This window comes from Fistularia commersonii, chromosome 10 (genome assembly GCF_037954325.1).
Source record: "Fistularia commersonii isolate RoL2024-O1a breed Wild chromosome 10, RoL_Fcom_v1.0, whole genome shotgun sequence".
NCBI classification, from domain to species: Eukaryota; Metazoa; Chordata; class Actinopteri; order Syngnathiformes; family Fistulariidae; genus Fistularia; species Fistularia commersonii.
Genome location: NC_141293.1, coordinates 3,330,515 through 3,352,216, shown reverse-complemented (window position 1 = coordinate 3,352,216; position 21,702 = coordinate 3,330,515). Strand labels below are relative to the sequence as shown.

The 21,702-nt window shown below is 48.6% G+C and overlaps 1 protein-coding gene across 45 annotated transcripts in view; it reads right to left on the bottom strand.

The window, feature by feature from the left end:
• epb41l3b (erythrocyte membrane protein band 4.1-like 3b) overlaps positions 1 to 21,702 on the bottom strand; it is a 42,900-nt gene that overhangs the window by 5,197 nt on the left and 16,001 nt on the right. For 6 of the 45 annotated variants that reach the window (XM_086153291.1, XM_086153292.1, XM_086153294.1 and 3 more), the window contains exons 4-22: positions 15,826 to 15,930; positions 15,687 to 15,729; positions 15,525 to 15,600; positions 15,225 to 15,443; positions 14,377 to 14,464; positions 13,611 to 13,655; positions 12,611 to 12,763; positions 11,710 to 11,807; positions 11,356 to 11,531; positions 9,016 to 9,215; positions 8,052 to 8,627; positions 6,969 to 7,022; positions 5,522 to 5,587; positions 4,253 to 4,447; positions 3,763 to 3,828; positions 2,795 to 3,352; positions 2,103 to 2,138; positions 1,856 to 1,927; positions 737 to 823 (exon numbers count right to left, since the gene is read on the bottom strand). In XM_086153291.1, the coding sequence (XP_086009417.1) occupies positions 737 to 823; positions 1,856 to 1,927; positions 2,103 to 2,138; positions 2,795 to 3,352; positions 3,763 to 3,828; positions 4,253 to 4,447; positions 5,522 to 5,587; positions 6,969 to 7,022; positions 8,052 to 8,627; positions 9,016 to 9,215; positions 11,356 to 11,531; positions 11,710 to 11,807; positions 12,611 to 12,763; positions 13,611 to 13,655; positions 14,377 to 14,464; positions 15,225 to 15,443; positions 15,525 to 15,600; positions 15,687 to 15,729; positions 15,826 to 15,930 (2,913 nt within the window). Of the gene's footprint in view, positions 1 to 736; positions 824 to 1,255; positions 1,928 to 2,102; positions 2,139 to 2,794; positions 3,353 to 3,762; positions 3,829 to 4,252; positions 4,448 to 5,521; positions 5,588 to 6,572; positions 6,609 to 6,968; positions 7,023 to 8,051; positions 8,628 to 9,015; positions 9,216 to 11,355; positions 11,532 to 11,709; positions 11,808 to 12,610; positions 12,764 to 13,610; positions 13,656 to 14,376; positions 14,465 to 15,224; positions 15,444 to 15,524; positions 15,601 to 15,686; positions 15,730 to 15,825; positions 15,931 to 21,702 lie in introns of all 45 variants that reach the window. The other 39 variants (XM_086153276.1, XM_086153278.1, XM_086153284.1 and 36 more) reach the window with 31 other exon arrangements.

Genomic DNA, 21,702 nt, shown 5'->3' with positions numbered 1-21,702 from the left:
GAAAGTACCACAATTTTACATTTAATTTTTGGCATTTTGGATCAATTTTTCTTACATTTTTATTCACATCTGTTCAAAATAAAACGGGAAAAGCCGAAAGAAGAAGAAGTTCAAAATAAAACTACTGCCTAAACAGGAAGTACCACTGATTTACCTTTAATTTTTTACCATTTTGCATCAATTTTTCTCACTTTCATTCACATCTGTTCTAAATAAAACTCCTGCCTAGACAGGAAGTACCACCGTTTCCCTTTTCCTCAAATTTTTATCATTTAGCATCAATATTTCTAATGTTTTATTTGCATCCTTTTTGACATTTCTAATGATTTGTGTCAATATTCCTGCCATTATTGCACATTCACATCAAAACAAAACTCCTGTCTAATTGGAAAGTCCTATCATTTCACCTTTTACTTTAATTTCTAGTCTAATTTTTATCACGTTTTTATTCACATCGGTTCAAAATAAAACTAAACATGAAGTACCACCATTTTATCTTTATTTTTTATCATTTTGCGTCAATTTTTCTCATATTTTTATTTGCATCTTTTCAAAATAAAACTTCCGCCTAAACAGGGAGCACCGCCGTTTTACCTTTTTGTCATTTTTATGAGTTGGGCATCAATTTCCCTGCCATTATTGCACATTTACATCCTTTCAAAACAAAACTTTGACATTTGCTTCCTTTCAAAGTGAAAATTCGGGCCAAACAGGAAGTGGCCACGAACAAATTTACCTCTGCGGCCTCGTAGGTGATGGTCTTGGTCTCGGTGTGGACCACTGGCACCTCTTTGGGACCGGCCGCCACGCCGTCGGGACTCTCCTGGGACGGGATGAGGGAGAAGCAATAAATGGCCGCGAGCGAGGCGAAAACCGCGAGCGATTACGAGTCCGCGGGACGAACGAAAACCGACATCGACCGCGTCTCGGGATAGCGCCGCTCCGCCGTGCGTCCAATCAAATCGGCACAAACACACGGTGAACGCCAGAGGCGGCCATTGAAGGGCTCCGGTGTCTGAACCAGCATGCAGTCATGCATTACACTCCCTAATCCGGTGTGTGTTGGTGTGTGTGTGTGTGTGTGTGTGCGAGCGCGGGGAGTGAAAAAAATCACAAGGTTTCGATCAAGTGTTGGTGCACCACGTCACATTCCGGGTCCCCTGATCCGCTCGGCGAGGTTCGCCCCGTCCAGATGGTGCAGTCGTGCCCTTTGATTGTGAGCTGTGGGGGGGTGAGGAGGGCCGTTCGGGGTTACCTCCGGCTGGGGCGGGAGGCCGGGCCCCGGGTCCCGGGCGGGGGTTTCGGGGCCGGTCGCTTCTTCTTTTCCCTTCAACGCTTGGGCTCCACCTTCGTCGTCGTCTTTTTCTTCTTCCGCTCCTGTTGAGTTTTCTTCTTCTTCTTCTTCTTCTTCTGAGATTTCCCCGTTGGGGCCGAAGTATCTCTCCTTCTCGAACGGCGCGTCTCTTGGCGGGCTGCGCTCCGCTTCCTCCGCGCCCTCAAAATACTCGACTCGGTTGGAGAACTGGACTCTCCTGCTCTCCCTCTCTGGGTCGTCCTCCCAGCTGGGCGGCGTCTCTTCCCCCTCAGAACGGCGGACGGGAGTGACGGTGAACCTGAACTCCGACTCCGTTTCTTCTTCTGCTCCCGCGGCTGCTGCTTCCTCTCCCGCCGATGGACTTCCGTCAGACCCGGCCGCCGCCGCCGCCGCCGCCGGATGCGTCCCGGCGACCGAATCGGCAGGCCGAGACTCAACAGGGCCGTGGATACCGATACGGTCGCTTGACCGATCGCCCAAGCTATAGCGCCCAAACTCGTCCCGGTCCGGCCGGAGTTCGTCCGCGGTCTGGATATTCACCGTAGGCTCCGCGAGGTCGAGCGGCGCCGCCTCCGTCTCCGTCTTCCCCTCCTCCGGCTCCCCGGCTGGCGTCTGGAGATTGAAAAACGTAACCGGGACGTCACGCGACACGACAGCGTTAAGCGTCTCACTGAAAAAGCACCAATAGGAGGCTCCAGCGTGTAAATAAACGCGACGAGGGAACGTCGACATTTGGGTTTAACGTAACACGAAAATCACACAAGTCAGACCGGAGAAGGAGGGTCACCTTTTGGGCGACGGGACTCACAGGGCCCGGCGTCCACTGAGGGAGGGAAGGGAAGAAAAGGGCGAGAGAGTCAAGATGGAGAAGAGCAACACCAGACAAGGAGGAACCATGAGGAACGCCGGGACGCACATATTGTATGGAGCCTAGCAGGCTAATGCTAGCAGGCTAATGCTAGGAGGCGCCGCAAAACCTCAATATCATAACATTTACCCTAAATGGAATGCAGTGGCCAATTATCGTATTTCAGATGTTTTGGATTCATTTGACACTTATTTGAGATAGTAGTAAATGCCGCTCCGGGGAACGCCGGCTTTTAAAAATCCCGAATTCCAGGTTAATATCTGGTTTGGGACGAGCCGAGGCGGCCCGGCTAACACGGTGACGCGGCTGCTCGGGTGGCGCCGTACAATATTTGCTGCAGAGGCGGGGAGGAAGGGGGATGAGCCTGCGGGGGCTTTTCGGGGGAAAAGGGGAGGCGAGTCCGAACCGGTAAACGACGAAAAAAAAAAAAAAAAAAAAAAGGGACCAAACTCAAGAGGAGGGGGGGGGGAGAAGAAGCGTTGGGCTGGACTGCGACGGGAGATGTTAAGGGTCTGTTAGCCATGCACAGCTTGGTCGCGCCGCCGTTAGATCGGTTTAGCCGCTGCTGGCGGTGGAGATGGAGGGGGCGGGGCTGAGGCTTCATACACTACCACTGCTAGGGTCGCGGACTCTGGGAGCGGAATGTGATTCGGGACGCCGTCTGACGGCCCGGCGCTCGACTCCGACGCTTCGGACTTGTCGGCGGGGATCTTCGCCGCCCCGATTTCCTCGGTGAACTCGGCCATCTCCGACACCCAAGACGCCATGGCCTTCTTGGGCGACTCCACGCCTCTCGCCGAGGTCGCGCCGGTCTCAAACTTTGGACTTTCGGACTCGGCGGCGGCGGCGGCGTCCTCCACTCGTCCCTCTCCCGGCTTTCCTTCCTCCGTTTTCTCCTCCGCCTCCTTCAGGATGATGAGCATCCCTCTCTTGTCGCTGATGGCCTGGGACACTTCCTGCCGAACCGCCCCGGGGCTGACCTTCCCCGTCGACCTCTCCGACACCTCCTCCAGGGAGTCGGGCGTCTTCTCCTCCCCGTCCCTGAGGGTCCCGTCCACGAAGACGTCGTCGTCCATCGTGGTGGACAGGCTAATCCCCTGCGGCCCCGACGAGGGGGCCCCGTCCGTTATGACACTATCCATCACGTACTTGACGCAAAACGCCGGCGCCTGGGGAGACACTCGGCTCTTTGAGAAGGGAGGGTTCAGGTTAGCGGACGAACAAAACGCCGCTGACGTTCGCCGAAAACATGCAGAGACCGAGCGGGGGGGACGTGGACTTCGGACACACGGATATTTAATCAAAAATATGGATTTGAGGGTTCCGTATTTTACGCGATCGAGATGAGTTTTTCCAGAAGCGGCGACGAGGACAAAGCGGAGGAAGTCGCGACTTAAGGGTTGGAAGAAAAGGAGGGAGACAAGTTACGCAACAAGGCGGCGGCGGCGGCGGCGGCGGGGTCCACGCACACACATCTGGAACTTGGTGGGGCATGAAAAGGCGACACACACACACACTTGTCACGTAACACTCCGTTTTTTTTTGTGACGAGCGTCAGACACGCTTCGGGACGCTTTACCTCCGAGGCTTTCGGCTCCTCCTCCTCCCGCTCTGCCTTCTTTTCCGTGGGTTCGTCGCCGCCGGCCTGCAGACGAGACGGGAGAGAAAAGACAAATAAATAAACGAATCCCCGCCCCCGGGCTGAAGGGGTCGCGCGGAGGGCGCCCTCTGGATCTCCGAGGCCCCCGCGGCGGATCTATTTCCTCTCCGCTGGATCACAACGTCAGTGTTTAGTCTACGGAGGACCGCGAATCACACCACTCTTGCCCGGATTTATCAGATTCACCGTGCGGCGAACGGCGACCGCTAATTCGCCCGCCGCCGAGATGAGCTACGGCGAGTCGACCTCACTGGATGGAGCACACGTCGACATAAAATGTGCTCGGTCAGACATTTTGCCATTAAAAAAGCCGCCACGACCCCATTAGGTTTATGAAATCCACCCCCCTCAACGGGGACGGAGGGGGGCGGTTAGCATCGTCCTTGGTGATATCATGCTATAAACGCACACGGCTTACATCCTGCAGGTCCAGCGGCTCGATCATGGGCGCTTCGTCCGCCCGGGCCGAGCGCGCCGGCGACGCCGGGAGCCTCCTCTCCCATTCGGTCAGACCCGGCGTGCCGCCGTCCGTCTCCAGGAAGGAGCGCTTCAGCTCGCTGATGTTGCTCTGGTGCTTGACCATCTCCGCCGGGGTTTGGTTATCCTACGGCAGCCGGTCGATTGTGACACGGAGGAGGGAGGATGAGGGGGGGGAGGGCGACGACGCGGAGGGAACGACCGGCATGCAACGCGGATGCAATGGTAGCTTGCAAATTAAATGCCATTTTGTAACTGAAATTAAAGGGCGGCGCTAATACTTTTACGTTTACGACGCGCCGACGTCGGACAGCGAACAACAAGAGAGCCCTAGAGCTGGGCTATATGGAAAAATAGCTATATCTGTTTATTTTGGAGGTGTTCTTCTGTGAGTGGGTTTGAAAAATGTCAAAAAAGGGACTCTTTGTATTCATGTTGGTAGAAAACCAGGATATATAGACATGGAATTGACAGGAAATCAAAACGCCGCGATATTCTGAATACATGCATATACACTGCCCCGAAAAATAAAGGGAACACTTAAAAAACACATCCTAGATCTAAATGAATGAAATATTCTTATGAAATACTTTGCTCTTTACACAGTTGAATGTGCTGACAACAAAATCACACAAAAATGATCCATGGAAATCAAATGTATTAACCCATGGAGGTCTGGATTAGGAACCACACTCAAAATTAAAGTGTAAAAACAAACTCCAGGCTGATCCAACTTTGATGTAATGTCCTTAAAACAAGTCAAAATGAATCTGTGTTGCTTCCTGAGTGTGGACACTATGATTTCACACAAGTGTGATTGACTTGGAGTTACATTGTGTTGTTCAAGTGTTCCCTTTATTTTTTTGAGCAGTATATATAGCCCAGCCCTATTATTAGCGCCGACAAAAGTAGCAGCTTGAACTGAAAATGCCAAATTTCAGACACGACTGAACTCACTGAATAGTGTTTTCATGCAGGGACCAGTAAATGTCCTGTTACAGGTTTAGTGAGGCACACATGTTTGTTAGGATGTGAGAACGCTCAGTTTTTAATCTCTCCTCGCTCACAAAAACAAGAAACAAACCTCTGTTAAAAAAAGTAGTCACGGGAAAAACAGGCAGGTTCTACACCTTTAGGGTTCCTTTATTCCAAATAAAAACACCCGCATGCGTCTCTCAGACATGCACCTTTGCTTACCGACCTCTAGCATCAGATTACTATGCCTGATAAAAACGTTTTCCCCTTGTATTCGCCTGATGAAACTATACTGGAGAGACAAAAGGAGGGCGGGGGGATGGGGGAGGTCGGAGGCAAAAAGGCCGTTAACAATCTTCTTTGGAGGACTGATAGGACCGGGTCTGAGCCGCCTGGCACGCTAGCCGAGCGCTAAGGGCGCCTTGACCTCCAGGGGGCGCCACAAAATCAGGGAAATAGTCACCCTCGCTATAATTGCATCACCAAAAAGATATGATTTAATAACCCTGAAAAGCTCACATTGATTTGAATGTAAAGCAATATCCAGTTAATAGGACGAAAATATACAGGGGCTCCACAGCTTACCGCGGAATTCCGTGACCTAAAGGTGGTTTTTGCCATAGTTCGGCGCATAAGGGCAAGACGTTTTCAAAAAAAAAAAAAAAATAACGCGAATGAAAAAAAAAAGTTGCAAAATCCGATATGGTGTGCGAACGGCGAATGCAAACAAGGCGAGTTCCTCTTATAGCGACGTTGCAAACGGAATACAGCGGAAAGATAAAATTGAGACGGCGACGGGTGGAGGATGTGGTAAACGTGATTACTATTAATATTTATTCACTTATTTCCAAGATTATCAATTTGCGGTTAGGATATTTGTGCTGCATTTCCGCTTTTCTTGTATTTATTTGTCATTTGTACAGCATGTAAATTGGATGACAAGTTAAACAATGCTATTTGACGATAGCAATGCCCAGGGCCGAACAGTAAGTGACTGGACACACTCGACAGGGACGCACAACAGGAAGAAAAGGAAAAAAAAAATAAAAAAAACACCCTGACGCTTTTAGTGCCGCGGCAAAAAATGATCGAAAGGTGAAAATGGAATATCGGTAAGAAGTGATAGAGGTCAGAGGTGAGCGCGTGGCGAGATGGCGAGTGTGCCGGAAGCGATAGCAGCGGCGGCGGCGACGGCGGCGGGCGAGTTAAAGCGGCCGACGGTGGGCGTCGGGGGACCTCGGTGCAGCCGGCGCCGCCACGAGGTGCGCCCGGTGTACCTGAGTCCGCATCTCAGAGTCCTCGTCCGCGTCCGACTGACGGCGAGTGAAAACAGCAGACACGGCGTGAGAAGGGAGGAAAAAGGAAGGAAAAAAAAAAAAAGATGCAGGGGCAGAAAAATGACCAAAAAAAAAAAAAAAAAAAGAATGGGAATAACCGAAATTGAGGTGCAGAGGTGAATACGTAGCGATGGGAAGATGTGGCAGGAGAAGAGAGAACCAGTCAGTCACGCAGCTTCGGAAAAACACCACAAGAGGAAAAAAGGTCATCGGTATGAATGAGCTGCAAAATGTAACATGCAGTGTGTTATCTGCATATAGAGATACAAAAAAAAAAAAAAAAAAAAAAAAAAAGACGTTTTCCATCAATCAAACGTTTTCCGCGGACGTACAAACCTCAGTGGCGGTCATCTCCCCGTCAAAGGCAAAGTCGGTTTGTTCGCTGTCGGTCTGTTTTCGACGGACAGACCCCAACCGTTCCGAGCAGCGAGCCGGGGGAAATGAGAAAAAAAAAACAAAACCCAACTTGTAAAGCGCTGAGAGAGGCATCACTTGTCAACAGAGATTCTTACGAAGCACAGATGGCGAAAAAAAACAAAAAAAAAAAAAGAAAATGGAAGTGCATCGGTTGCTCGCAAAAAATAACAACACAAAGAAAGTGGAAGAGCAAATAAAAATTCAGCAAGCATAACAGACTCAGAGGAAGCTAAAACCTTCGGTCAGTCACTTGGGATCTTCTAGCATAGCGTAATTTGGAAGCTAGGTTTGCTAACGCGCAAACCCGACAGAAACTTTATCCCGCGGATGAAAACAGCGTTATGACCTGACCTCTAGGTCCCCCCCGAGCGCACTCGGGGGTGATCCTGACGCGTTTTGCACGTTTAGCATCGCGGCGCGTCTCTGCGACCCCCGGGGCCGTTTGAAGCGTTTCGCTCGCATGCAGCTGGCGTCACCGCCAAGGGCGTCTCGATACGAGCCGTGAATGGATATGAACGGGCTGAGAGGTTAGGTACAAACGTGCTTTTAAATTTTCCCTTTGGTGGGGATTAGGAACTAAAGATAGTTGACATCAATTCCTTATAATCTCATCTAATCCTGCGTGCGGCGCATGGGACTTTGTTAGCGATAGCGCTGCAGCCCCTCCGGGCGCTAGAAGAACGGCCGTTTGTGTCTAACCGTCTCGTCCATGCAAAGGCGGCCGACCGTGAGATGGCGGGAGTTCGGCGTCCGTCTCTGGATGAGGACAAGATGAGAGCGCGAGCAGGCGGGGATGAGGCTCCGAGAGCCGGAGGACGGACAGACGGACGGACGGACGATGGGAGGACGCCGGGACGGACAAGACGGTCTCCGTTTCGGCTCGGAGCCTAAAAATGAGCCGTCATTCTAAGCCAGAGGCGGGTTTCTGGAACATATAGGGGTGTATATACACATATATATATGTATATAAACACACATACGCGCGCATTCACACACACACACCTCCTCTTCCTCTGAACTGTCATGGTCATGGTAGCCCTGGGCTATGGAGGCGGTCAGGGAGGCGGCCTTGGGCTCCAGGTAGCAGAGGCACAGCGCCAGGGGGAAGGAAAGGGTGAGAGCGTAGGGGACTGAGAAGGAGGTGGAGAGGAGGAAGAAGAAGATGAAGAGGAAGCACGGGATGAGCGAGGGCGACTTGATGGGCAGGAAGTTCTGCGCGCACTCGGGGAGGAAGCGCATCTCCGACAGGTCGGGGAAGGTGATGTAGCCGTCCTCGTCCAGGATGGAGGACAGGTCGGGCAGGTGCAGGGAGAAGGAGAACAGCGTGCCGCCCCTCGCCTTGCCCTGCTCCAGCCTCTGTTTGCGGGCGGAGAGCAGCAGCGCCTGCTCCTCCAGCAGGGCCGCCTTGCGGTCCGAGCGGGCCTGCCGGCGCCGGCGGCCGCCGCCGTCCTTCACCGGGCTGACGGAGGAGGCCCGTTTCTCCCTGCGCCGCCGCCGCAAGTTAGTCGACGAGACCGGGGTTGACGGGAGCGAGAGCTCCGAGCGGAGGGGGTCGGGTGTGCGGACACGTGGGGACGACTGATGGCGGGGAGGGGGGAGGAAATGTCGACGGGGAGGGATGGACGGTGTGTGTGCGAGAGAGAGAGAGAGAGAGAGAGGAGTGTGAAGGGGAGGGAGGCGAACACGCATGAGCACACACACCGGTGTAGTGTGGGGTCAAAGGAAGGACAAGAAAAACAAAAGCTAATTAGTAAAGCGCACAGAAGATGAAAAGAACTCGGGCGTCGTCGTCGTCGTCGTCTTCTGCAGCGAGTTAAGCCCGAAGCGACCCCCCCCCGCTCTGACCCCACCTCCCCCACCCGCTAGCGGAAAAGAAAATCAAGAGAAATCCATAAACAAACCAGTATCTTACTGATTCTCCGCCCTCGGGATCGGCGTTCGTGTCCGCGGATGTTTTTTTTTTTACCTTGCCGTCCTGCCTCAGCGGCGTGGTGGCGTCGGCCTCCAGGGTCTCCGCCGCTTCCGTCTGGGCGTCCTCTCGCTCCTCCTCCTCCGCCTCTTTTTCCGTGGTCACCGTGGTGATGATGTCCCCCGCCGCCACCGCCTTGGCCGCCCCGTCGGCCGCGCCGTCCTTCATGAGGGTCTCGTGGTTCTCCGTGATGGGCGCTGGAGAGGAGCAAGAAGTCCGGGAGACGGTGAGGCTTTGCAACAACCGGTTCTTCCAAATTGCTCCGAATCCCATCCCGGCAGGAAAACGCGGCCCCGCAGGGACTCGGCGACAAAAACAACACGTCTTCCTTTTGAAATGAAGCGGATAAGGAGCGGACGCTAAATTGCTTTTTTAATACGGTCACCCCCTCCTCGACTCTCATTATTATTTTTGCTATATTTCGAATAATGCACTTCCTTAAAGAGACAGTTGGACCAAGAAGAGAACATTTTTACTCGTTTCCTGGAAAATACAATGCTGCCATTTGGGTTGATGTGCTTCCCAAATGATCAATAATATAATATAATTGTATAATATAATAATAACATTAAAATAATGATAATAATACATTTTATTTAAAGGTTACTTAATACCTTTAATACCTTAATAAGTAACAATATCACAACAATAGCACTTTCAACTTGCAAAATACATATTTTATTGCCTGTTTATATATTGTACAGTTATTTTATCACCTATCTGTATATTTAATAAATATTCTATTTTGTACAGTTTTATATTTGTATTGTCCAGGACTACAGATGGAAATTAGCTATGAGCTACAATCTGCTACAAACATCTCTGCCTCTGTGCTTAATGTTATCGTACACTGTCATAATAAACTTCTAAACAAACAAACAAACTTAACTCGACATATACACAAAATAAAGATTTACAAGAGATAAATAAAAATAATGAAAGTGACAATATAATTTTCTGGTATAAGCTGCTTCTTTTTTCCCACACTTTGAACATGAAGATGCGGCTAATTTATGGATTTTTTCGGGCTAACATTCATGCTCGCCAAAAATATTTAGCCTTGTCACGTCGGACCAATGAAATGACCCGGAAATTCTGAGCCCGCTCAATTCCGACACCAAAAAAGACGAGTTTTAACGGTTTTAGTGCGCAGGAGGAAGACCGAGATAGCGATCAGCTGGAGCAGGACAAAGCGGGGATAGAAACTTTATTATTCATCAGCCGTGATACAGGCACTGTTTGGAAAAAAAAAAAGGCATTTCCAGTATTTAATTAAAAGTGCAAAAAAAAAAAAAAAAAATCAAAAAAATGTTTTTGTTTAATTAGCATGTTGCGGCTTATAGACAAGTATGGCCTATATATGTACACATAGATATATTTTGTTATTTTTATTTAAAAATCATTGTAATTTAAAAATGCTTTTGTTTAAATATCATGTTGCGGCTGATAGACAAGTATGGCCTATATATGTACACATATATTTATTTGTTATTTCTATTTAAAAATCATTTTTATTTAAAAATGTCTTTGTTTAAACATCATGTTGCTTATAGACAAGTATAGCCTATTTATGTACACATAGATTTATTTTGTTATTTTTATTTAAAAATCATTGTAATTTAAAAATGTTTTTGTTTAAATATCATGTTGCGGCTGATAGACAAGTATGGCCTATATATGTACACATATATTTATTTGTTATTTTTATTTAAAAATGTCTTTGTTTAAATATCATGTTGCTTATAGACAAGTATAGCCTATATATGTGCACATAGATTTATTTTGTTATTTTTACTTGAAAATCATTTTTATTTAAAAATGTTTTTGTTTAAATAACATTTTGCGGCTTATAGACAAGTATGGCCTACATATGTACACATAGATTTATTTTGTTATTTTTATTTAAAATCATTTTTATTTAAAAATGTTTTTGTTTAAATAACATTTTGCGGCTTATAGACAAGTATGGCCTATATATGTACACATAGATTTATTTTGTTATTTTTATTTAAAATCATTTTTATTTAAAAATGTTTTTGTTTAAATAACATTTTGCGGCTTATAGACAAGTATGGCCTACATATGTACACATAGATTTATTTTGTTATTTTTATTTAAAATCATTTTTATTTAAAAATGTTTTTGTTTAAATAACATTTTGCGGCTTATAGACAAGTATGGCCTACATATGTACACATAGATTTATTTTGTTATTTTTAGCCTTTGCAGCTTCTATTCAGGTGCGCTGAATGACGGTACATAAATATTATCCCACACATACATTTACATTTGTGTAGTAAAAAAAAAAAAAGGTATAAAAACCTCTGTGGGCCTCACCTCCGTCTAAGCTGCGGGACATGTTGTAGCGTTTGCTGGACGATCGCTCGAAGAACGGCGCCGGCCGGATGATCTGCGAGCTGGCGCGGCGGGTCTGCGCCTGCGTTCTGCCGCTGTAGCGGAACTTGGAGCCGAGGCTGAGGAACTTCCTCGGCGGGGCCTCGGGGGACACCAGCCTGTCGCAGATGTTGGCGTGAAATCGCGGCGGGGAAACAAAACGGCGAATAGATTCCCGCTAACAATCCTAACAACTTATTTGCACTTCCAAAGGGAACCTTCACGTCTTCATCTCTGCTTCCTGTCTTCTTTAGCCGCTTATTTTACGTTGTTTTGACCGTCGCCCGGTTTTCTTACCTGAAGAAGGTGTGATGCTCCACGCACACCTTCCACAGCCGCTTGGCGGCACGGTGATTCGGGAGCTTGAAGCCGATGGTGCTTTCGAACTGCTCGAACTGAAAAAAAAAAAAAAAAGGAAAGGCAGAGACGCCGTCGGCTTAAATTCACCTTTCTTCAAGATTCAAGAGTCTAGAAACATGTTTTCCTGCACGGTGAAACTCCAACTTTCATCGCAGTGCGTTTGGACGATATGTGTTGATAGGAATGGAAGTGTGGAAATATGATTATAGATATTATTCTAAATATAAATAGGGTTAGATGGAGAAGGTTGATTTGCTGTGGCGAAAAGCCCAAAGGAGAAGAAAGAAGATTATAAATACAAATATTATTCTATATCTCATTATATATCATCATAATTTTTTATTTAATGCCATTTTTTTTACTATTAATATTACTACTACTACTATTATACTATACTATCCTTCCCTCAGCCGCAGGGAATCTTCAATCTTTTTAGTTACTGCTAACAGTTAGACAATTCATATTTCATTATATTTCTTATTCTTCCTCCTTTCTACTATTATCTATTACTGTTATGTTTTTTTACTTGAAACTCTGGCACAACAATTTCCTTCGGGATTAATAAAGTTGTTCTCATCTCATCTCATCTCATTATTATATCTATTATTATCATTATTATTATTAGTATTAGTATTATTATTGTCATCATGAATAATATTTTTTATTTTCTTATAATATTATGATTATAGATATGAATATGAATCGTGCAGTAGAACAGCGGCAGCGCAATAAGACGTTCGAGTGCGAATGTTTCTTGCCCGACGGGGTCTAATCTGTGCGGACGACACCATCCTCTCTGCGCTTTGTGGAAGGTCATTCTTCTCTCGGCAGGATTTACCTCGCCGGGTCGAATCTTAATGTAGAAGTTATTCCTCTTGTAGGAGATCTTGAGGATTTTGGGCCAGGCGAACCTGTTGATCCGCAACCTGTCCCTGTAGATGAGGAGGCCGCTGGCGCACACACCCAGCATGATCTCCACGCCCTCCGAGTCCTGAGGGAAAAGGGGGGAGAGGATTTAGCCAATTACCCAGCACGTCCAAAAAGTCCAATTAGTTTAATGAAACCTCGGTTTTGATAATGCGGCGGGAGGAGGAGGAGGAGGAGGAGGAGGAGGAGGGGGGGTCGCGAAGACGGGCGGGTCCTTAATGCTTTGGAGGAGAAAGGAGAACCGCCGCGCTCCACGACAAAACTTCTCTAAAGCAAACAGGAGGCGTTCGGGGGAAGGTGAAGTACATTTCTGTTCATTAAATGGGAGAAGCAGGCAGGTGGAGGGCGTGGATGTCTCTAGTCCTCGCTACGCAGGTCGGGGGTGGGGGTCGAAAAATCGACGGAGGGCGGCAGAGAGATCTGGAAGGAATGACGGACGGAGCGTGGAAGTAACATCTGTGCAATTTTTCATCTCATAACAGCTACATTACAATTTTCCCTTCTATCATACTATTGTGCACTCCTTACCTCACTTGTTACTAAGACACTTTATAGTTTCACTGAGACACTTTATAGTTTATTTTCATTTCTAATTCTGCCTTTTCTTTTATTATTTATTACTGTTATATTTTCTGTAACTCTGGCACAGCAATTTCCTTCGGGATTAATAAAGTTGTTCTTATTCTTATTCTTATCTCCATCTCTTTTCGCTGCGAAGACGGGCGGAACCGAGAGCGATGTTCTGGAAGGAAGGCGTCCATCCAAACGGGTGCAACCATTCCGGGGGCGGCGGGGTGACGCCTTGGCGCGTGACCATGCATGAGTGGAGGCCCCACACACACACGCACACACACACACACACGCGCGCACACGCGCACGCCAGGTAAAGCACATGGAATGCAGCCGCTTACCTCGCCCTCAGCCGGAGCCAAGCTCTCATAGAGACTCCCTACCAACTTTGCGTTTGATGAGAGAGGAGAGAAGACAGAGAGAGGGGATGCTGGCGTCTTGACACACACATTCTTAGTTTCATATCAATACTGTGACTCCTGCGCCGACCCCGAGCGTCCTTTTTCCGTCCCGTCCCGTCCCGACGGATCGGATTCGGCGGCCCGCGATATCCCCCTCCGTCCTTCGCCCCGTCCCGTTTTTAACTTTGCGATAATCCTCGACTGCGCATCTTATTGTCGCGTTCGATTCCCATCTGGCCGGCGCGGCCCACATCCCCACCACCACTTCCCTGAATCCCCGCAGATGGCGGTGAAAGCGGCGGCGCGATGACAGCCGGACGGCGGCGGCGGCGGCGCATGATGTTTCTGAAGCGGTGGCGTCGTGGGAAGCAAGCGTCGCTGCTGCGCGGAATGGGTTAGCTTTAGCTTTGCATAAAAAAAAAAAAAAAATAATAATAAAAGACAAATTTGCAGATGCGCAAAATGCGGCCCACAGCGCACGACGAACCTGCCGTTTGGTACGACGGTTCTTGTGTTGTGCGCTTGTCGGCTTCTCTTTTTTGCAGGAAAAGGCACTGAAAAACCTTGTGCTGAATGTCGAGGCCAGACGGGCCCCCGACGGCTGAATTAACCAAACTCAATAAAACAGTCCCTTGGGAATTTAATTTCACGACAGACCGAAAACCAAAACAGGGAGGCCGCAGGGTGGGGGAGGGCGTCTCGCTACCTTTGCATGGTGAAGATCCACGCCGTACATGGACAGCTTCTTGGCGTTTTCCAAGAAATGCATCTCCGCTTCGGCCGGTGTCATCCCCCTGATTGGACGGGACGGAAAGTGCGTCACTAGACAAATCATATTAATTCTGCTCCGACCTAAAAGTGGCATATTTGAGGTTAATCGTGTTAGAGCTCAAACAGAAACAAAATGATGTTTTTTTTTTTTTCTTTTGCTCCGACAGTGGTTTATTGCTAAAGCGCCGCGACCGCGTCCATTTTTAGCATCGCCGGCCTTCAGCGGGAACCTGATCCCGACGGCATCGCTGTCCCGCCCGGGCAACGCCAGGCTGCATCGCATTACACGCAAATGGTTCGGAAGCGCCGGCCGAATGCGAAAAGCTCGAGATGGAAAGAGTCGGGTGGCGTTTTACCGAGGCAGCCGGAACATTCATTAGTCTGCGTTTTAAACTGCCGTTTAAACGGCCAAACTGTGAGACGTCCAGCTCCGATAGGATACACAATATGCAGGATAGATTATGCTAGTTTCCCCTCCTTGGAAGGAAGACGTTTGTCCGTGAGGGACGTTAATGGACTTCTCCTGTGTAAAGCATTACGGGAGATAAATATTCCCCGCGGATTTTCCGGAAATTCTCCGTTTATTTACGGCCCGGGCAGGCGGCTGCGTGAAAGACGGCCGCCTCCTGAGATCTCGCTCCGGCGAACAAACAGTGTGTTCACCCAAAAATAAAAAAAAGGGATCGTACGGATTTAATTATCTCTACTGATTATCCTCCACGCCGGAGCCGATCCCGGCGGCTACCGGGCGCGAGGTGCCTTTTCCGACGGCTTGACGCTCACTTGTAGGTCTTGTGGAGCTCCATGACTTTCTCCTCCAGTTCTTTGGTCTGGTTGGGGGCGAAGCGCAGCTCGCTGATGTAGTCGCCGCCCAGCTCCTCGGGGTCGTAGTCCCCCAGTTCGGACTGGACGGTGTACGAGCCCAGGACCGTGTGGGTGGCAAAAGAGCAGGGAAGGCGGCCCGAGACCACGTCATCTCTCAGCTGCAGGCACAGGTAGTACCTAGGAGACGGAGGAGCATCTGAACGGGGTCCTCCTCAAGCAAGGTCAAAGGAGAATCGGCCGAAACGGTCTTTGGCCGACCTTGTTATGTCCTCGGTCAGCTGGGACGGGTCCGGCGGGTAAAACTTCACGTTGAAAGCAAAGTTCCAGGGACCGGCTGAGGTGGAAGAGCGTTCAAAGCGTTAGCTCCATGTTTTACCTGAATCGGGTCGGGCAAGACCCGGTTGAGATGAAGATACTCACTCCTGATCTGCTTCTTCAGCTCCTTAGAAGGATCCAGCCAATTCTGGGACGGACAAGCGCACATGTAATCCACTCTGCCGTTCGCCTCCTCACTCCCGCGTCAATTCGGTTGTCGTCGTCACCGGACATTCGTCCTTACCTTCTGATTCTCCACATCCCGGTGCGTGATGCCGAAGTAGTCCTTCTCCAGCAGATTGAGGTGATCGCACACTTTGTCGAAGAGGACCTGGCCCTTGGCTCGTTTCTGCGGCGAAGAAACAACAGAACCCAGTCGGCGGGCATGTTCACCGCTATTAGCGTCGAGCGACTTTACGTAAGCTTTCCCAGGGTGCCCGTGAATTCAGACTCAGTTCATGTCAGGGTCAGGGAGTGCATTCAGAACTGCAAGAAGGTTCCCCCGTTCGGTGCGGAGCCTCCATATTCTCCAGGTTCCTACCGCAGTCCAAAAACAAGAGGTTCAATGGAGACCCTAGACTTGTATCTCTATCTGGGGTACGAATGACAGCGAGTATCTCCTTATGGTGTGAGGATGGTCTCCGCAAGTGGCCCTGTGGTCGATCCAGCTGGGATGGGCGCCGGCTCCCCACCGCTCTGCGACCCTGGCTTCAAGCTCAGCGGCGTATATAATGAATGAATGAATGAATAAATCAACTCCCAGTGACTACAAGGAAAAGCACAAGTGTTGTCCGTTTGCTGTGTCAGTGACGAGTTTTAAAATAGGACGCATTTCAGACCCGAAAAAGCCGGGACGCCTATAAATACTGCACCGTCTGCGAGGTAAAAAGGTCGGAAAGTATTTTCAGCGCTGGTACCCTACGACCCAAAAGCAATACAAGGATACCTGAGGAACCTCCCCTGGGAAAAGCTGCTATAGATTAGCAAAAGAACACCCGGGAGCCAATAAAGCAATAACAGATGATAATGTTCTTGATAGATGAAGAATCAATAAGGTAATAAATGGGAGGTCGTCTGGAGGCCGACACTGATCCCGCGTGCCTCGGACGGGCCGATGGACCTGGTCACCCTTCGTCCTTGGGAGGGATCCTAAAACCTCCGTCTGATGATCTGAGGCTGCGGCCAGGAGGAGTTGGACCATACAGAACGGAGATAAGCTTTAAAGTGCCTTAAAGGTGATTAGTTAGGCAGGGAAAAAAAAAAAAAAAAAAATCAATTCTGTAAGAAGCGCGACTGATAGGGTTTGATCTTCCAGGGTACCTTAGAAAATCCCAACGTTTGTACAAGATGAAGGCATGACGGTGATCAGTGTCTTACGGCCGACCGGCATGGATTCGGTAAACGCTCGGGTGACCTTCTCGAAATGAGGCCGGGAAAAAAAAAACGGTTTAATCTTTGAAATGGGCTTCGGGGAAAGAAAGCAGCGACGGAACCGCAGTGGACACTTTTTGCGCGAGTCCACCGAAAATCCCAGCCGTCCCTGTGTCCGACTGGGGATATTCGGGACTTCAAGGTTCAGGAGGTTTTAAACGGGACGTGCATTTGTAAATCATCAGCGGAACGACGGCACTGCAGACTTCAAATGATGAATCCCAGTCGCGGCTCTTCCGGTTAAATAGCGGCGGGCCGAGGACGGCGCCCGGAGGGACCCTCGAAGTTACCGGAAACATCTTGCTGGAAAAACTCGATTTAAATAAGGGATGATGTGACGGACGGCTTCAAAATAAGCGTCAGATCTGATCCGTTCAAAATCACTTTAATTAAAAGAGACTCGAGTGACTCTACTGAAAGTACTTCCATTACTCAACAAACTCGGTAAAATCTCTTAAATGACGTTTTTAATAGATTGTGACAAACCAACTAATAATGCCACTACATATTAACTTACATGCAAAAAATTCTATGACATGGTTGGACGGTTTTTATAATAAGTTTTTTAGCCAGGTTTTATCATAAAAATGTAAAAACGACAGAACAACAGAGGAAAAATTTCCCCCATACTTATCCAGGCTCCGGGCCTCCCGCCTCAACCAGAGGGTATTTATGACAGTAATAATTTAAGATTTACTAAAGCAGCTTAGTCATTCAGAAGAAGTACGGGAGAAGAGTTGAATGTGATTGTTTCCAAAAGGCTTGTAAAGAGATCGGCTGCAATCACGGACCATAAAAGTCAAAAGTGCAAAATCGAGTCGGACCGTTCGGCAAAGAGAGGAGCGATAAATACATACATTTTGCCGGTAACCAAAACAAGCATGGTGATGCAGCAGTTTTTTTTTTTTTTTTTTAGAGACGGGATCGAATCGTCTATAAAAAGGTTTCAAATATAGATACGCCTCCGAATTCACGAGTCCGAGGAGAACAGCGGCCGTATATGAAGGGGCTTAATGGATATCGATGAGGCATACGGAACTTTACGGGTCAAGTCGTCCACTCGGCTCGGCAGGAAAAGACATATTTTTAAGTCCTGTCCTCTGCGGCGGCTAAATTATATATAGCCGAACATCGTGTGACACCAGACAATACAAGCACATATGGCGGCGTGACTGTAAGCGTCCATACGTCCTTCCGTGGGACCGCTAATGTGCGAGCGTGATATTGACAGAGGCATAAACTTAAACGGTGGGGGACTTAATCCCGCCGGAGCATCTCTGGCGGAATTAGCGGAGCCTTGTCAGGGGAGGCTTTTCGCGGGCCTGGTTCGTGGCGGGCGGCTTTGCGGGTACGAACCGTCATTCATCAAACACAAAATTAGGGTTGTGAACCGCTAAGGGTTCTTTTAGGCTTTGGCAAATTGTTGTCAGACGGCGATACTCCATCTTCCGCCCGACCGCCGAGGAACGTGGATTCCGCAACCAAAACACGTAGGCTGTGAAATATGCATCCTCTTGATTTAAAAGCCTGTAAAGACTTCAATGGCCGGGCGCCATCGTATCTCAAGGAGCTCTTAGAAGCCGACCACCCAGTCACATCTCAACGCCACCCTGGAGTCTCTGGAAGCGGAACAAGGGGATCCGGGGCGTTCGGTCGCCGAACCATCTCCGTCCAAGAAGGGCTGACACCCTCGCTTTGTTTAAGAACAGCCTTAAAAGCTTCCTTTTTGAGAGCTTACAGTTTTAGCGCTAAGCTAGCCCCTAGTTATGCTGCTACAGGCATACTCTGCTGACAGATGGCACTCCTCTTTCCTCCCGCTCTGGCTATCCTGTCTGCACCTCGTATCTTCTCCCGGGTCCTCAGGGGGGACTCGGGAGGCGCCTTGCCAGGCGTCCCCCATTATTTCTTTGACGAATATTACAGCTGTTATCGGATCATGTCAGCGATTAGCGTTAGCTATTATTGGATCGCGTCGGCTATTAGCGTGGAACCGTTCTCCTGGTCTGCGGAGGTTCTCCGCCGTCCAGGTCATGCTGGCTACCAGTAGCTGCCAGGATCAAGCACAAGGCCCTGACCCTGGCATTCAAAACCACCTCAGGAACAGGTCCAGCTTATCTGAACCAAATGATAAGACCTTATGTTCCCGGCAGAGAGCTGCGTTCCTCTAATACAAAAACCTACTAGCAGTACCTTTTGCTCGCTCTAAGCGATCTCAGGCAAAACTGTTCTCAGTTCTACTACCTCAGTGGTGGAACAAACTTCCAGAAGCAACAAGACTAGCATCATCTTTCTCAACCTTCAAGAAACAGGTAGAAACTGTTCTCTTTCAGGACTTTTTATCGCGCTGATGCCCCAGATCAGGTTAGGCAGCAAGTTAGGCTATGCAGTGCGTGTGTGTGTGTACGTTTGTGTATGTCTTTGTCAAAAAAAAACAACAAAAAAAAACTCAGTAACCCAAGCTCACTGTTCTGTATATTTCCTGTGCATCTTGTATTTGCAAGTGTATTTGCAGTCCTTATGTCCTCTATTGTAAGTTGCTTTGGATAAAACCGTCTGCCAAATGCAACGTAATGCAATGTAATGTAATGTAATGTAATGTAATGTAATGTAATGTAATGTAATGCTGAATTCTTGTCAGAATCTTCTTGTCCCGGCAACCGAACTTGGAATTCCTTCAGTTGAAGAGATTTCTCCCCTCATCCGGGGCGCTTCTTCGGTTCGCGCTACTTGTATCGTTAGCAAGAGGTCATTTGAGCGTCGTGTTTCTAGCCCGGCCAGTCGAGGCAGAGGGCCGCCTACGTTCCGCCGCCATCTTTCTGCAAAAGGCGGTTGCTTCCTGTTTTCTTCCTGCCGTCCAGAATAGTCACATGTTGTAATAAAGATGACGTAAGAGCTCCTGAGAGCACGTTTTTACTTTCCGCCCCAGATTCCGATCTCCGCGTCTGCGTTACTTCATCGAATGTGACTGCAGATCGATAAAAATAGCGTTCAGCAGAATAGAGGTATTACTGCGCTAGCAACCCCGATTAAAATATTCCCCCGCGCGTTGTCGTGCGCACCGGAGAGAAAAAGAGGGCGCCTGCGGTTCGAGGTTTTTTTTTTTTTTTTTTTTTAGGAAAACCATCGAGGTAAAGACCGATGCCCTCTGAGAAAGAGAGGAGGGTTCAGCAGGTTTGTCTCACAGCACAAGATAAGTGAAGAGGTTTTTTTTTTTGGGGGGGGTTGTGATGAAATGTGAAATCTCATCTTCTGGACCGGTTTCAAAAAAAAGGACCGGGGGGAGGAAGACGCAATTATCTGAAGATCCTCTGACCTCAATAGCTTCTCTGTGCCGAAACACGGTGCGCCTGTTTGACACTTATAGAATTGGCTTTGTTTCCCCCTCGGCTGCTCGCGAGGCGCTCGTACGCCCGGCGCAAACCTTTCTTTTGGCTCGGCTCCCTGCTGACGGCGCTTAATTAACCACATTTTTTAAAGCGGTCTTTTTTTTTTTCCTTAATATGCATTTTTTTTGTGTGTGTGTGTTATTACAAGACCTGAGAGCTACAGAACGGTCCCAGTGTCCGAGAGATTTATTTCTCTTCGAGGGTACCTTTCACGTACTTGGGGAGCCGAAAGGAAAAATCAATTCTTCTGGTTCCGGTTTCTTTTACCCATTAATCTTAATAGAAGAAGGGCATTATCATGATTTTGACCTTTTATGCAAAGACAAAGCCGCTCTCCCTCCCACTTCTTGCAGTTCCAAGAAACTTTCCGGGAACAGCAGAAACCCTGAACCTCGGTTCCCGGTACCATTTCGGCTCCTGATTTCACGGGACTCCCAGGTGCTTGGTAGAACTCATAAACCACGCCTTCCCGTGGTCAAAAAAGTGGAAATTTCCTGCGACAAAATGGGACAGAACCGGCGAGAAATTGACTGACGAGGAGACAAACGTTCTTCTGGCCTCCAGAGGGGTTTCCAGGACGCACAGAGGCCAAAATAAGTCTGGGATTGGGTTCTTCAAACGGCGAAGCAATGCGGGGAGAAGATAAAAACACTTGAACCCATCCGATAGTCCATAGTTATCATCCCGCTGCGGCAGTTTCGCATTCCATGTCTCCCGAGAGGCTTTCCTGTTCTTCGCGGTGGTCTTGTTTTCGAGTTTGCCGCTCAAGGTGAACGCCGTCTGGACCCTTACCGCCCCGCAAAACTAAAAGATTCCCTCGGAGGAGGCCCATCGCTAATAAGTTCCCCTTTCTGCATTTCCATTCTGCTCACATCCCGTCCAAATAACCTCGGTCTAATCTATCTGATCTAATCTAAAGTCAACTCCAATAATTGTCCGCCTCAAGTTGGCATGGTGGGGTCAGACCTGTGCCAGGCTCCTGGCAGGGGGCAAGAAGGGGGGGATTAGAGGAATGTAAACAGATGGGACGGGTTATTCGACACCGCTAGCTAATACCGACCGCTAACAGTGATACTGACACGTTTCACCACGAGCTTGACGTCGGTGCAGATACGATGCCATTCAAGTCTGCCAATGAAGATAGTTCAGCCGGGAAAACCGCCTGATGATTGAGAGCGTCCAAAAGATGTATGCTAACGATAGAGTGGTATATCTTGAAGAGCACTCTAAATTCAAACGTGTATGAAAGAGGCGAACATTGAAACATTGGTATATTTACCGTAATTTCCGGACGATAAGCCGCG